Source organism: Eurosta solidaginis, chromosome 3, assembly GCF_040869045.1.
Source record: "Eurosta solidaginis isolate ZX-2024a chromosome 3, ASM4086904v1, whole genome shotgun sequence".
NCBI lineage: Eukaryota > Metazoa > Arthropoda > Insecta > Diptera > Tephritidae > Eurosta > Eurosta solidaginis.
Window position 1 is genome coordinate 39,718,829 of NC_090321.1, and position 17,588 is coordinate 39,736,416.

At 34.1% G+C, this 17,588-nt stretch overlaps 1 protein-coding gene across 4 annotated transcripts in view; it reads right to left on the bottom strand.

Annotated features, from left to right (window-relative positions):
- Window positions 1-17,154, bottom strand: part of LOC137243594 (D-beta-hydroxybutyrate dehydrogenase, mitochondrial) — a 238,220-nt gene extending 221,066 nt beyond the window's left edge. Inside the window, exons 1-2 of one of the 4 annotated variants that reach the window (XM_067771445.1) lie at window positions 16,960-17,154; window positions 13,838-14,016 (exon numbers count right to left, since the gene is read on the bottom strand). In XM_067771445.1, coding sequence (XP_067627546.1) covers window positions 13,838-13,861 — 24 coding nt within the window. In that variant the 5' untranslated portion in view covers window positions 13,862-14,016; window positions 16,960-17,154. Of the gene's footprint in view, window positions 1-13,837; window positions 14,017-16,821 lie in introns of all 4 variants that reach the window. The other 3 variants (XM_067771446.1, XM_067771443.1, XM_067771444.1) reach the window with 3 other exon arrangements.
- Window positions 17,155-17,588: the final 434 nt, after the last annotated feature.

The following is a 17,588-nucleotide window of genomic DNA, read 5'->3' on the forward strand; positions in this document are numbered from 1 at the left end:
AAATTCAAGAAACGTGTAGAAACAAAACTGGGACAAAGAGGTTACCAATATGGAAGAATTGAAAAAATGCAATGTAATTCCATCAAAAACAATCATAACTGCATATAACAGAGGTTGCTCTCTAAGTATCTTAAGAGAACGGAAAATGGTGACGTAGTAGTGAAGAATGCATTGATGCCATTCTCGGTACACATTTCCCATCGGGAGATAATAGACAGCACTAACACCTCGATCTTGGAGATGGCTTGGTGACTGAAACCAAAATGGAACAACGTCTGCAAAGAGGTGGTCAAAGATGATTTTGAAGTTATACTGCTTCAGGTGCACTACGAAAAATTGATGAGAGCGAATCCTTAAAAAATGTGACACAAAATTCAAGGGGTTTGAGGATGCTTTGGATTCACAATTTGGTCGGGGAAGTGAACCAAGGCCGACCTCTTCAAAACAATTATATTAATGATGCGATTCGCTTGAAGTTCGGTAAAAAAAGTAATTCTTTGACAAAGATGATATTTGAGAGACTTTTCACTACGGGCAGTGGACAAGTGATGACCATATTTAAATAGAATAGTGTATGGTGCGATTTGCTTGAAATTTTGTATAGGGGTACTTCCGTGACTAGCTCAATGTTTGAGAAACTTTTCCTTCCGTGAAGGGGACCAATTCCAAAACGTTTTATTTATGTGCGATTTGCTTGAAATTCGATACAGAAGAATCTCTTTGACAAAGATAGTATTTGTGGAAATTTTCATTCCGGAAAATGGACCAGGGGCCGACCTATTCTAAATAAAATAGTGTAAAATGCGATTTGCTTGCAATTTGGAATTTTGGTAAAGCTATCGAGTTAGGCTAGGTGATAATCTTGCTAGAGGAAAACGACGCAAAATACCATTTGTGTTATACTAGTTGCCATGTTGACATATCTGTAATAATGTTTCAAAGAGGTGGCAATCTCGTAAAAACTTATTACCAACAGCAACTTAGTGGTACACAACGCCAGCAAAGATCCGAATACAAGTGCAATTTTTGTTTAGTAGTATGTGTTTACATGTAATATGTTTGAACATTGATTTCACTCATGAGAGATTTACTGCTAGAAGTATAGGCTAAAACTGATTAATTGCTTGCTTTAAAGCGGGAGTCATTGGTACCGTATGTCGTATCGCTGTAGTCGTATCCGTAATGTAATCAGCTGTTTATCGTTACGACGGTAAACCAAAAATCAATTGGTTGCCTACGATGCGGTTACGACCTTAGCGGCACCAATAATCAATTGCATTGATTCTCATAAGGTTGGTCGAATCAGCTGTTATAAGGTTACCGATACGGTTACCGAAAAAGCACCAATGTCTTCAGCTTAATGCAGTGGTCGGTGCGCCATATCTCAATTGAGCAAGATTTGCTTCACACATATTCTTACTCTCCATCGTTCAGTCGTTAGCGAGACGGCAATGAATAAGTACTGCACACTGCTGTTGCACAAATCTTTCCTTGTGAGAAATAGTTTATATAATCAACTTATCTATCAGACGTCTTTGGGCTTGGGTTTTCACGTTTTGTATATGTCAAGAGTAATCCTTCAAACTAATATGAGTTTTTATTTAACTATTTTCCAAAAAGCTGTAGCTGAATTAACTTTTTTCCTACTCAAAAAAAGAAATAATAATAATAATAATAAAATAAAATTATAAACTTCTGCATTGCAAAAAATGGGCAGAATAGTCAAAAATTAGCCTGAAGGTATTTTTATGTTTTTTTTTTTTTTGCAAGTCAGCCACATATTTTTCAAACATTTTGTACTTCTCTGGTTACGGTACCATCGGTACCATTTTGCGCTGTTTCCCGTATTACCTAATAAAAACGCATGGCGGTAGTTTTCTTTTAAAAATTTCTCAGCACATACAAATTGTATTAGAGCAACAGAAATTGAATTTACTGCATAAAAAGCTAATTTGATTAACAATTTTTTGTCTGCGTGACATTTCGGTTTGACGCTTGCATATATACATGTTTTAAATTGTCGCAACGCGTAATTATTTTGGGTAGGGTAAGAAAAGTCATTATGATCATTATTAGGCTGGCCTGTTTAACCGCTTTAACTAACCAAATTTTTTGTGCATTTGCATTCCAAATGATTGATGAATAAAGGCACTTGGGAATATTTTAAACTATTTCTGATTCAAAAATAAAGATTCCAAAAATTTTGATATACTCTGTTTTTGGTTTATATCATTTGCATGTTGCAATTTGAAATTTAATTTCCTACGGGGATGCTCCCGCTCTCTCTAATACACTTACATTTTAATTTTTACCGACCACTGTCGCTGCGCTCACACGACATATAGGTGAACGCCGAGCAGTCTTAGGACAACCAGTGGTGCGCTTGGAATGATAATGTACCAAACGTCTTTGGGTTGGGAAATTCTGAATCTGAGAATGACATTTTGATGTCCGCATTTAGCTAGAGTTAAATTTATCAGCAATAATTAATAATTATTTATTATTATTATTATATTGAAAATATTCTTTAATAAATGGCACCACATCACTAATAGCTAATTTTCAATCTCCTTACATTTTCTTTTATGCATACAAAATTTTCTTCTTCTATTCATTTTTATGTTTAAATACAAATTGCACCTTCACGCTTCTCTATGAGTATGTGTGCTTATGTGTCTATATTTGTATGACAAAGTGCGTTTTCTTTAGTTGCTGTCTATTCTAACTTGGCATATAAGCCAAAAATAGCATAATCCATTTAGATCTTAAGTAAATTTCGTTGTCAGCGCACACTGAGCTTGTTTAACCCAGTTTAAAGAGGGAAACAAGAAAATCTTATTTGCCAGCGTTGACATTATATAAGAGTTTACAATGAAAAGAAATACATCAAAAGAAACATTTCATATTATTATAATTTCTAAGATGGAAAATTTATGGAAGTGTGGAGATAATACTGGAATATGATATGAAAATAAAAAATAAAAAAGATGGAAAACTTGTTATTAGTATGCTTCAATAGGTATACAAGAAAGAAAAAAAAAGTATGTATATGCGGCGAAGACAGTGATATAGAAGTAGTAGCGCACAGTGTTTCGTGTAGAACAAGCTAGCTAGACAAAAACAAAGTTCTTATTCCAAGAAAAGTGTAATGAGAAATGAAAGAAAACAAACAAAATAACGGGATTTTTGCTTTTTTTTTGATATTTTTGCTCATATATATTGAGTAATTGAAGTAAGAAGGCAGGAGTGGCCGTAAAATGCATTGATTAATTTGCAAAATTCTTGTTGAATATTAAGATTCATATTTCTTTTAAGTGAACACTTTTACATAATTTTTTTGATGGATTCTAAGTTCGAAGGTAAGAAAATTTTTTAATAGTAATTATTTCGCAATAAGAGTATTTTCAGTATATTTAACATTCCGTTATTAAGAAGAAAAGGTATTTTTTCTCTGTATTTTTAACTTTAGGAACAAAAAAGTTACATACATCCGCCGACATCCGGGCTAAATTTTACATATGTTATAGTCGCAAGTATTCTCTAATAGTCGAAAGAAAAAACCATTGCGAATTCTTTGCACATCTATTTTTAATTTTTTTTTTTGTAGATTTAGTTATCTCTACATATCAAACAGGATGTATGTACGTACCAGCTCCGACGAGATATTTGAACCTTTAAAGCTGATCTACAAACGGCAAAACCAATTCCCTGGGAACAAGCACGTAGCCAAAAAACATACAAAAATAAACGCGCAAGGTCAACAAGATCACACCAAAAGCAAAGGCGAAGATCATTGACTTCATGATGAAGATAAACCAAAACCAGGTTTCGGCAATACCAATGACGGCAACACTGCTCGTAGGTTTTTCAAAAATTCTGAGGCTAGTGCTGAGATTACGGGATTGGATGTAACGCTCATCAAAAGATTCGACACTCTCCTTCACGCATTAGCATCTGGGTAAAATATAAATATCCAAAAATTTGAAAAATTTGCGGTCGGTACTAAAAAACTATACATAGATCTCAATCCATGGCTTAATATGCCTGTTACAGTTCATAAATTCTTAGTGCATAGTACTGATATTATAAAATCAGCAATTTTACCTATTGTTCAACTTTCCGAGGAAGCACAGGAAGCCCGTAACAAAGATTGGAGACGATTCAGGGCTGATAACACACAAAAGCAGTCGCGTGAAGCCACGAATAGAGATCTTATGAATATGTTGCTTATAACATCGGATCCTTTAGTTAACAGTTTTAGGGAAATACCTAAGACAAAATTTAAAAGTCTGACTTCAGAAGTCTTAAATTTACTGTCCCCCGATAATGTTGAGGAGTCAATAAATACCCCAGTTGTTTCAAGCTTTCACAATAGTGTTGCTGATGCTCATGACTATTCCACAAGTGACTCATCCAATGAAAGTGATGATAGCGAATAATAACATAATTATAAAAGATAACCTACCCTATAACTTTTTGTTGGATCAGGTTTTATTCAATTTAAATCTATTGTCTTTTCTACTTTGTATGATACTTTACTTTTAAGTTTTTGTAATAAGTAATTTTCACATAATTAATTTAATTATTTTCATTGTTATTATTATTATTGTAATTCACTTTTACATTCCTGAGTGGTACTATAAAATAATTCTGTAAAAATTGTAGTGCCAGGATAAATACTCAAATAAATACAAAACATGTATGTACATACATATGTACAGTCACTCACATAAATAAGTAGACACCTCTTCTTGGATAATTCTTACAATTTTCGCTTTCGCTTGTCACGATCTATAACAAAAACTAAATTATATTTAAAAAATTCGACGAATTTTCATAAAAAATTTTAATTTTTTTTCCGAATTTTTAAAATTTTTTAGAGTATTGAGATTTGTATTCCATTCAATTTAAGTACAATAAAGTAATATTCTTAAGTCCTTTAAATTTTTTTGGATCTATGTCACTTTTTCACATGAGCTACTGTATATGAAATAAGCAAAAAATTTCGGAAAAAAATAAGAAAAAAGAACATATGGCTGAAAAAAATGACGTAGTTGTAATAAATGACTGCATATGAAACGGAAAATCTCATAAATTAACTTTGTCCAGCTAGCTTCTTCTACACGAAACACTGTGCAGCGACAGGTATGCGTGTCGTATGAGGTGACTTAAATAAATGATTTAGGGAGTTGTGTAGCGCAACCCTTTCAAGGAGTTGCAGACCTGGAGCAAAACTGATGGTGAGACCGAGAGTTAGGCGTGAGTTATAGGGGTGGGAGAGCGATTGATACTGATGAGAAAATGAAAAGAATATCAGAGCAAGGATGTAGTGATCAAGATATCAGAGGGACCGAGAGTGAGAAGGCAGTGATATACATATGAGAGCAAAAGAAAATAAGCAGGATGTAAGAACGACGAAGCGTAAGAGGGAAGGCTAGGAAAACTAAGAAGGGGAGGAAGATGGGTAAAGAGTAGATATGTAGATGGTGAGTGAGAAGGGATACAGATGGAGACTGATATGTAGATGGAGATAGATATAGAGATGGATAGCCATAAAGAGAAGATAATGGAGATGCAGATGGAGGAAGCGATGAAGATGACAATGCAGATCGAGATTATTCATCACAGTATAAAGAAAAGTAGTACAATCTAAAATTTTGAATTGTGTGCAATAACAAGCATGTAATTAATTAATTTTTTTTCGCGTTTATCTTTTTCAAATGAATTTACAATTTTTGTTGTTATATTGGCCTGCTGATTTGTAAGATCGCGGGTTCGAATCGAGCTCAAGGCCTAACTATAATTTTATCATTATTATTGTTATGATAAATTTTTTCCTAATTGAAAAAATGTGTTCCTAAATTTTTTTTTTTGAATTTATGGGGGGAACATGAAAATGACGCTGAGATTGGATTAGGAACTGACATTGAGAAGAAGGGGGAAATGGAAAAGCAGAAACGGAATAAATGATAGTTGTTACTGGAAAACAAAAGAAACAGAGAGGAGTATAAAGATATACATACCGGGAGAATAGAAAAGAAGTGGTTAAAAAGAGAATAGAGAATAGTAATAATGAGCAATAGAAACTTCTTAACATATTTTTAAATTATGCAGGTAAAAAAGGATCGGGTCAAAAAGCATTTCCTTTGCAACGAGGCAATAAGTATTTTCCCTACGTTTATAGCAGTATTTATTGGCAATTGTACTAACGGAACGCATATGAAAAAATGGCAGCTTGCTTGGCCCCAGCGAATTAATGGGCTAAAAATATTAACACCGTTAGAATGCCTGCCGTAAAGGAGGACTAAAATCCACAGAGGGTTCAAGAGGTCAAAAACATCGTTCACAACACAGTCGGGCTAGTAGGAATGCATTTGTCCGTATTATTCCTTGCGCCTTCGAGAGTGTTTTTGATGCTATAACAACTACAAAAATTACAGACGAGACTATACCGCAAATAATGTTCAATTCGGCTGCCTTGGTCTGGTGCGTGCAAGCGTGCTCCGCCTACTACAACGCAGGTCTCCGGACAAAACATCAAAGAAACATAAAAAATTGTTTTTCGGAGTCGGCATAAAACATGTAGTCCCGCCTTGCCAATTTGTAGGAAAAACTAAAAAGGAGCGATATGCGAATTGGCACAGAAGATCGGCCTAACCTACTCTTAGGTCAATCGCGCTCTAAGTCATAGGTCTACAAAAATTTTAATTCATTGTCTTAACGCATATGTATTGAGAGCACAATGTGCAATGTAACGCACACCCCTGCTCTAAACCTAGAAAGACTAGAGAAAATGTTAATTATATTCTTTGTTAATGCCTATAGGTGTGAAAATAGCAAGTTGAGTATGGACTAGGGTGGTATGCAATTGAGAATAATCACTTCGACATGCGAGTTGTCAACTACAAATGAGAAGGCATCAAACGATTGTTGGAAAGCGTTATTTGCAATTGAAATATGAAAATATTCAGTTGACATTGGGAAAGCGTCACATGGAAATTTGAAGACCCTATTGTAAAAACGAAAGCGTCACTTCAATATTTAAAAAGTCAATTGTAAATAAGAAAGGATCAAACGAAAATGCGGGAGCGTCCTTTGCAGTTGAGAATAATCAGTTGAAACGTTACAAGGAAATGCGAACAATCTATTATAAATGAGAAAGCGGTACTTTTTTGTGAGAATAGTCACTTGTTAATAAGGAAGCATATAATAAAACTTCGAAAGAGTCAATTTTAATCATCATATGGAAATAAGAGCAGTTAATTGAAAATGCGGTATTGTCCATTCGATATGAGGGCAGTCACATTTAAATGAGATAACGTCATATGGAAATGAGAAGGGTTAAATGGATTTACGGAAGCGTCACTTTGCTGCTAGAATGAAAGCGTCATTTGAGAATTAAAAAAAGGCAACAGTAAATAGGTAAGCATCATTCGTAAATGGGAAAAGTCAATAATAAATGGGTAAGCATCATTTGTAAATGGAAAAAGTCAATAGTAAATGGGAAAGCGTCATTTTGAATTGAGAACATTTAGTTGTTAGTAATAATATATCAATTTAAAATTCGAAAGCGTCATTTTATGTGCCAAGTTTCTTTGCTACATCAACCAATCGTTCCAAATATTGAACCCGATGGTCCAAAACAAACTGCTCGTTTGTCCGCGGGGTGGTAGGAAAAAATTAAATCAAAAAGCAGATTAATATTAAAACATTTTAGTACCCGAAATCAAAACCTAAATGATAGCATATAGATATACAAATAAGTTTTTTACAAAAAAATTGTGCTCATGCAATTTTTTTACATACAATACAACTCGATAGGAAAAACTGCGAGACTTTAAACAAAAAAAAAAAAATCTTACAAAAAACACACAATTATCTGGCTGCATTATTTATGTTAGCAATTAATATCGATAACACATGAATAAGACAAATGCACAATTTTGTCTATAATCATAAAGCCTCGAAAGCCGGCCGGCAAGGAATAATATTTATTTTACTTTTCGCTTTCTTTATCATTGTTCATTATTACGAAAAATTGGTTTAGCCTAAAGCATTTGAGTGAGCTGACTTTGTGTAGTTAATTGTACAAAAAGTAAAAAAAAAAACACAAACAATTTAGAAAAGTGTGTGCAAATATATGTTGATATATATGTATTTACCATTAAATATATACATATGTATGTAAAAACATATTTGCATGTAAGCACAAGAGCACAGCATAAATAAAATGGCTATAAGCCAAGTGGGTCACAAAATTTAATGGTTGCAAGCATTTACATACATAAATGTTTTAAGTACAAGCAGAGAAATAATTTATTAAATTCATTCTAAGTATAAACAAATGTATGTATTATAATATGTAGACACGTATGTAATTTTTAAGAAAACAAAAAAATAAAGAAAAACATAAAGAATAATTTTGTTATAACCCCAGCCGGTGCTCTGCTAATAAAGCCGATTTCTTTTTTAAAACTTTCATGAAAATTATTTAGTTTGTCAAAATTGTAAGTCCTTAAAGGAGAAGAGATAGACCCACCAATAAGTGTACCCAAATGATCAGGATGAAGTGCTGAGTTAATTTATTCATATCCGTCTGTTCGTGGTTCTGTTTGTATGCAAACTAGTCTCTAAATTTTTGATATATCGTGATAAAATTTAGTGAGCCGGAATAATTAGTTATCCGACTAGATATTTGTCGGAGCCGGTCAAATCGGACCCTTATACCATATATACCCCATACAACCGATTTTCAGAAAAGGTAATTTTCGTCAAATCTTCCTCAGTTTATCAGATTCAAGCTTCGAACTTCACCATATGCTTTCGTATATTGCACATATTGTTGTCTGAAAAAATTGATGAGATCGGTCGTATATATAGTATATATCCCCCACAACCGATTGTTCAGATAAGAAATTTTCGTAATTACTGCCCCATTTTAAGAGCTAGAGGCTTCCAATTTTAACGAATCCTTACGTATATAGCATATATTATTGTCTAAAATCATAGAGATTGTGTATATATTATATACCCCTTGCATATATATTATATACCCGATATAAACTGTCATTTCTGCCCCCTATTTAACGGCTAAAAGCTTCAAATTTCATCTAATACTGATGCTTGCGGCATATATTATTGACATAAGTGATTCAAGGTCAAAGCTATTTCATGCAGAACACGAAAAACGTGAAACTTTACCTCACACAAAGTAAATAATATTACGAATGGGATAAGATTATTGTTCAGCCCCATTCATGAAAGGTATGAATCCTTCGGCGCAGCCGAATACAGTCCCGCCCTTACTTGTTTCTAATTATTTTATGCATGATTTAGAATTGCGCCATTTTCATTGTAAAATCATAAAAGCATTCAATCGGTAAAATCAATATATCAATCAATAATTTACTTAAGTGCGAAAATGTCATAAAATATTCAAAATCCAAATTTCAATTTCAAATATTTTGTATTTTAATTGTTTCGCTTAATGCATGAATGCTTTCAAATCTGCGTTGCATAAATGTTTGTATTGATTTATTGCAAATTTTTTAGTATTTTAGCGTTTAAAATTTGTATATAATGGGTTCACTGAGTTTATTGTTAGAAGGTGATTAATAAATTGTATTTTCGTTTATTTATAGTCGCCCGTATAAATTGCAGTGAGCAACGATTTAGGAGTCGTTGTCTGGAGGCCGAATTATTGAGCCACTAGATAAATTTGGCTTCCTAAGAATTGAAAACCTAAATATTGTGCTCTCTCAGTTATTTGTATGTCTAAATTTTAAATAAAAACAAATAAGGACGGGACTGACTTCCGCTGTGCCGAAGAGTTCATATCTTTCATGAATGGGGCTGAACAATAATCTTATCCCATTCGTAATCTCCAAATAATCGGCTGTATATTTTTAAGATAAATATAAATAAAACAAGTAAGGAAGGTTAAGTTCGGGTGTAACCGAACATTACATACTCAGTTGAGAGCTATGTTGACAACATAAGGGAAAATAACCATGTAGGAAAATGAACCGAGGGAAACCCTGGAATGTGTTTTTATGGCATGTGTATCAAACGAAAGGCACTAAAGAGTATTTTATGAGGGAGTGGGCCATAGTTCTATAGGTGGACGCCATTTAGGGATATAGCCATAAAGGTGGATCAGGGTTGACTCTAGAATGCGTTTGTACATTATGGGTATCAAATTAAAGGTATTAATGAGAGTTTTAAAAGGGAGTGGTGGTAGTTATATATGTGAAGGCGTTTTCCAGATATCAACCAAAATGTGGACCAGGGTGACCCAGAACATCATTTGTTGGATACCGCTAATTTATTTATATATGTAATACCTGCCAAGATTTTAAGGGTTTTTTATTTCGCTCTGCAGAACTTTTTCATTTTCTTCTACTTAATATGGTAGGTGTCACAACCATTTTATAAAGTTTTTTCTAAAGTTATATTTCGCGTCAATAAAACAATCCAATTACCTTACCATGTTTCATCCCTTTTTTCGTATTTGGTATAGAATTGTGGCATTTTTTTAATTTTTCGATATCGAAAAAATGGGCGTGGTCATAGTCGGATTTCGTTCATTTTTCATACCAAGATAAAGTGAGTTCAAGTAAGCACGTGAACTAAGTTCATTAAAGATATATCGATTTTTGCTCAAGTTATCGTGTTAACGGCCATGTGGAAGGACAGACGGACGACTGTGTATAAAAACTGGGCGTATCAACCGATTTCGCCCATTTTCACAGAAAACAGTTAACGTCATAAAATCTATGCCCCTACCAAATTTCAAAAGGATTGGTTAATTTTTGTTCGACTTATGGCGGTAAAAGTATCCTAGACAAATTAAACGAAAAAGGGCGGAGCCACACCCATTTTGAAATTTTCTTTTATTTTTGTATTTTGTTGCACCATATCATTACTGGAGTTGAATGTTGACATAATTTACCTATATACTGTAAAGATAATAAAATTTTTGTTAAAACTTTACTTAAAAAAAAAATTTTTTTTAAAGTGGGCGTGGTCCTTCTCCGATTTTGCTAATTTTTATTAAGCGTACATATAGTAATAGGAGTAACGTTCCTGCCAAATTTCATCATGATATCTTCAACGACTGCCAAATTACAGCTTGCAAAACTTCTAAATTACCTTCTTTTAAAAGTGGGCGGTGCCATGCCCGTTGTCCAAAATTTTACTAATTTTCTATTCTGCGTCATAAGTTCAACTTACCTACCAAGTTTCATCGCTTTATCCGTCTTTGGTAATGAATTATCGCACTTTTTGTGTTTTTCGAAATTTTCGATAGCGAAAAAGTGGGCGTAGTTATAGTGCGATTTCGTTCATTTTAAATAGCGACCTGTGATGAGTGTCCAGGAACTTACCACCAAATTTCATCAAGATACCTCGAAATTTACTCAAGTTATCGTGTTAACGGACGGACGGACGGACGGACATGGCTCAATCAAATTTTTTTTTCGATACTGATGATTTTGATATATGGAGGTCTATATCTATTTCGATTCCTTTATACCTGTACAACCAACCGTTATCCAATCAAAGTTATTATACTCTGTGAGCTCTGCTTAACTGAGTATAATAAGTGGAGCTAATATAACGGTGTTAATAAGTCGAACAGCTTTGTATACGACCGTGTCTCCTTTCAATACTTGGTATGCATGTTTAACTTCTGCCAGCAGCCCAATGATATTTCACAAGGTCTTCTACTATCCACTCAGAGCAATAAATATCTACCCTAACTGCAAGAAGTTGTGTCTTTCCAGAATTTTCTAAGTTTACTCTAGGCCCATCTGTAAAGGAACACAGATTGCCTTTCCTCCTACTCGAATTGCTTAGACTCCACCTTGCTCAGTGAATTCAGCGGTTGAAGATCTTATCCTGAGAGTTTCGTGGGACACAGGTTATCCTTATCTTAACATAGTTTAGGTTGTAAAGCTCTGGCTGTAAAGATCGCTGGGCTATCAGAGCAGTTGGTAGTTCTCTAAGCGTACTAGTATAGGATAGTATTCCTTAATCACGGAAACTTGCACTTAGAAGATACTTTAATGATCAGGCAGCTTGAAGTTGCATCTCAAGCAGAGTTCCAGATACAAAACGCCCATCTAACTACCTCTTAAGTTTCAAGTCACCCATGAACGAGCTAACTAGTCCACAGGTCCAGATATTTCGCTCCCCAAGTTCTGTTCGCAGTACATTCGCGAAACAATTATTGAGATAAAGCTTGCACAGGAGGGGAATTTTCGGCATTTGTTGGGAGGGGGTGGAATAATCTATAAGGTTCAGCGCAGTTAAATTAACTGGTTTTCGAAATGGTTTGGCTAGCACCTTAATTCACGTAATGTTTTAATCGTCTAAATAACGACAACAGCAGCGCTACTCAGGATTGAAACAATCCTTTGCTCTTTAGCTATCGCGCTCTCCTTAATGCATTTAGTGCATAAGCAAAGGAGACGTAGCAAAGAGAGCGAAATAAATGTAGAAGCAGAGAGAAGACAACACCGTCGTAGAGAGGGTAGAGAAGTTAGAGGGTGGGTGAAAGATAGGAAGTGTAAGAAAAATTTGAGGTGATGTGAAAGAGAAAAAGAGAAATCATGGATAGAGGAAGTGAGGGTGAGCAATAGAAACTTTAAAATTATTTAAGAAAATGGAAAAATTTAACAAAGAATAAGGTAGAAAGATAAATAGGGGCAAATTACGTGGTAGAAAGAGTGGAGAGCGAGCTCTGAAGCTAAAGAAATCAAGAAGGAAGAAGATGCTGAGGTGAGCAATATAAATTTCTCAAAATTATTTCAATAAGGGCAAAGTGAACATGAAGAGTGAAAGAAAGAGAGCAGTGCCGTGGAAGAGAGAAAGGAAGAGCATGCTATACTTGTGAAGTGAGGTAATAGGTAAAGTATAAAAAGTGTTAGAGGGTGATCAATATAAGCGTCTTTATATGACTTTAAGAGCAAAAGTGGCCACAAATGCATTATTGTGCCAAAGAGAGGCATAAAGAGCAAAGATAGAGACATAAAGAGAGGACTGTAGGAGAGGAGCGAAAGAAGAAGAGAGAATGTGAAAAAGAGAGACAAAATGCGTAGAGAGCAAATCAAGCACGAATGATAAGAATTTATTTAAATTATCTTCTAACAAAGCGGGTAAGTTCTAATTCGAGCAGGATACAGAAAAACTAATTTACTATCTTTTTTATGAGGTTCATTGAAGAAGTCGTAACGCAATAAATAATTTCTTCTCATGTGAAATGAAGTTCCTATCATACAAGGGCAATCATTCACTTCAGTGAGTAATATTAAACCCTTATGCCCAGTGAGTAACAGAGAGCCCTTATGAAATTTTTGCTATTATACAGTGGTGAGTATGAATGTGAGCGACTTCGACGCAAATTTTCAAGTCATAATCTAGCCCTTAATTTCAGTTACCCAGTTCAAAACTCGGTGTCGGTCATTTGCTGTGCTGGGTTTGATTTTGGTTTGGGAATAAGTTTAAGTTTTGGTGCCAGTTCTGGCTTCGCAGTTCGTCCCAGCAACGATGTCAGGTGTACTTAAACCTTTTAAGCTCTTTGAGAAAAGGGCCAACGTGTTCGAGAAAAAGAAAAATGTGTTTGAAAAAAGAGAAAATGTGATTCAAAAATGGGCAAATGAAGGGACAACTGTACTTTGGAAAAGATTTATGTAGCTTCGGTTCCAGTCTCGATTTATATTAAAAAAAGGTCAAGGTTCAACTAGCTGGCCCATGAGGACCGCACATAGATTGAATGAATACATATTGTTTAAAATAACACTTGTACATAAACCAAAAATTAATATTTTAAACTCACCATGTTACTATCGAAAACTTGCATTTTGACGCCTCGTTACTAATAAGTTTTTTCCGTGGAAATGAGAACGAAGAGTTTTGCTTTTAAACCCAATATTTTTTTAAGTTAGAGCCTCTTTTGCTAAGCTTAATAATAATATCCATGAAATTGTTTTTTAGTAAAGTTTTTAGTTTATAGTTCTAAAAAATATTTGATTTTATGAAAAAAATTTAAAAAAGGTTTTTTAAGTAAGATTAATGAAATGTATGCAATTAAATTAACATTAAATGGAAAATAGATCGTCATTTAAACAAGAGAAGAAGTGCACGAGAGTTTTAAATCATCAACTTTTTCAAATTTGCATGGAATAGTTTTTTAGTTTTCAAACGTTTTACACTAAAATTTCTTAAAACTTTATTTTTTGTTTCTCTTTTTTTTTTTTTTTTTTTTGTTTGTTATTATTACACTGTGTGACGTCAAAAAATATAACGGATATCAGACAATGTTTCTAGTAGATCTCGAGGATCTAAAAATGACTGCATACAAGATTTGCCCCATACACCCCAAAACCGTGAGTTACGGGCTAAAATATGGCTTTTCGTAACTTTGAAGTCTTGCGAGCCTTTATTGGTGGCTATAACCCGATTTTTAGTTTTTTTCCAAGTTGTATAAGAAGAGGTTTATGGCTTTCTAACGATATATGAATCAGCTAGGAAAACAAAACACAACTCTGAAAATTGTCTTAATGAACATATATTTTCTCACGTTTTTTCGGTTTTCGTCAACTGTTGTTGCTATCTTTATGCAATAATTTAAATGACTACATCAACCCTGAAATGCATCAAAACTGGAAACAATTTATGAGTTTAATGAGTATTAATTTTTTTATATTGGTTAAAAAATTGACTAAGTTATCAAAATTTTAACGAAAACAAAATTTGAAAAAAAAATAAAGAAAATTAAAATTGTATTAAAGCGAATAAGAATTCAGATACAACCTTTGGAGACCAATATGACTTTAGCTTTTGTAGCTACCAACCGATTTTGAACATTTTACCGTTTTGGATAGACAAAACTTCATTGTTTAAAATGACATACACACTTTTTAGGCTTTGTCTGGAAATTTGTGTGTATTCACCCAACAAACTAATTTATTTTTAATAATTGGTTTGTTGGGTAAATAAACACAAATTTTCATATATTCTTAAAACTGTGTACCGGATTTTAAAGAATACAGTTTTTCCTATCAAAAACTGGCAAAAAAGTTCAAAATCGGTGACTAACTGTGAAAGTTACAGTCATATTAGTCTGCAAAGAGTGAATCTAAACGGCGGCTCTTCATTTCATAGCACAATTGTGCAAATGCCGTGTGAATGCTTCGCTCTTTCGTTTATTTAAAATATCACATTTTGCAAACAAAAGCTCAAGCGCGTATATAATCAAATTTGTATAACAAACTTACGAAATACTTTTGAAATGTTGCCCAATAATGATTTCACATTATAATGAAAAAGATGGATGGTGTTGGTAATATAGGGACACGTTGCAAGCTACACATAAATTATGAATGTCGGGGTTGATTCTGGATAGGTAAGACTTTAACATTTTACAGTATCCAAATCGAAGTTGAGCTAGAGTGACGCGCATCTCCCTGGGAAGATTAATTTCCTCTTCTGCGACTTCAGGATATTTATCTTTGAAAACGAGGTTCGCAGAGCAATACCTGATATAAATGTCCGCAGAATTTTTGTGTATATCACTGAGGACCTTTTTAAGCTTTTTTTCTACTTACGACTAAATACTCAGGTGCACTATTTCCTCATAATGCGTATGCAGATGAATTCTTATATACCTGGGAGCTTGGGCCCATTCGGTAAGATGCCCAGGTTTCTGTGAATTCAAGACAAGCTATTTGTTCAGCGTTTCATTTCTCTCCCTAATGCGTAGTACTCTCGCCTCACTGTGTAGATGGCGTTGGCGAATTTATTCGCATACGACAGCACCTAATCTCCAAAGGTGATGGATATTTTGTCGTTGTGCTAAGTCCGAATTGATAGGGATTTTACGGTAGACCATAGCTTCCCGGCAGAGAGGTATCAATTAAATGCTCCTGCCGTTTCACTCGCTAAAGTTGCGGCCTCCGCTGGAAAGTGTTGCCGAGTTTGCGCGATTCTTCCAGCATAAATAAAACTACCGACTCGGTTTCACTGACCTTGCGGAAATCACGCCCCAAACAATTCGTCGCTCGACTTATTTCATTGCTCTTTGTACAGCGACTAAACCTACTACCACTACGATAATAACACTCTTACTAACACATTCACAGTTTCAGTTTTGAAGAGCCCTTTTTTAAACTTAAGCTACAATAGGTCAAGGTTTTTTTTTATTTTCTTTTCATTTAATTTTTATTAACTCAGTCAATTGTTAGCGTATATAACAAAGTTAATACTCATTATACTCATAATTATTTTCCTGTTTTGATGGAATGCATGGTTGGCATAGTCTTCTTATAAATGAGTGCATACAGATAGCATCAAAGTTGACGAAATCAGAAAACATTTTTCCAATTTGATAAACGAGAGAAAGGTCTAAACCTCTTCTTATACGATACGGGAAATAACTGAAAATCGGATTACATGCAACAAAATTATAGGCTCGCATTAGTCCAAGGGTATGAAACCCCGGTTTTTTCCCGTAACTCACGATTTTTAGGGTGTCCGGGGAAAATCTTGTATGCAGTCATTCTAAGATAATCGCGATCTACAACTAAATCTGGTTTGTTAAAAAATTAAATTTTTTCTTCATTTTCTTCAGCAAAATTTTTTCAAGATTCGCTCATTTATTTATTTAATTGAATATTTCTCAATATTAATTAATTTTGGTTATATGCACACATTTTAATGTTTTTTTTTTTTTTTGGAGATAGTTTTTTAATATTTTTTGCTTGATTTTAAATCAAAATAAATTATATCATATTTCAAATATTTCAATCACTACATGCGAACATCTGTATTTTTGTCACCAACCAAATTTTAGTATATTTTTGGGAACCTCTATTGATATTTATAAAAAATATTCCAAAGCACTTAACTTCATCGAAATTTGCAAGTAAAATATTTCAAAATAAACTGATTTTCATCTACTTAAGAAATTTTTTAAATTAAAGAAGTCTATATTTTTTTAAGAAGAATTTCCATATATTTCGGCTTTTTTTTTAGTTGCGGTTCGGCCAGCCGCCCGATTATCACGTTATGAGTCGCGTCGTCCAACTGGTCAAAAGCATTGCGATCAGCGTACGTGCAGTGGCGGAAGCAACACGATGGCTTTACACGCGTTGCCAAACGGGGGGCGGGTTGCGCATTGAAAACTAAAGCGGTGCCTTTTCGCCAAACAAACGACACATTTATTATCGATAGCGACGACCTGCCTACACAACGATTAGGCTGCGCGCTGTCGTTCGTTTTCACTGTATAATATTTTGTATGTCACTGCTGGATTTCGAATTTCTTCAGTTGGAATATGCTTCGTTGTTGTTTTATTTATTATAGTCAGTGGCAGTTCTAAGATCGAGATGTTGCAGGAAAGAAAAATCGTATGAAGCAAGCTTCACAAAATTCTAGTAGTTCACATTCACCACTTACCACAGCAGAATTTGTTAAACTACCCCTGTCTGTATTTGTTATTTAACAATTATTTGTACACTTTTTATTCAGCTAAAGTGTTCAGAATTTTAACTTTTGCTCTCTAAAACTCCAATCATTCTATTTGTGTG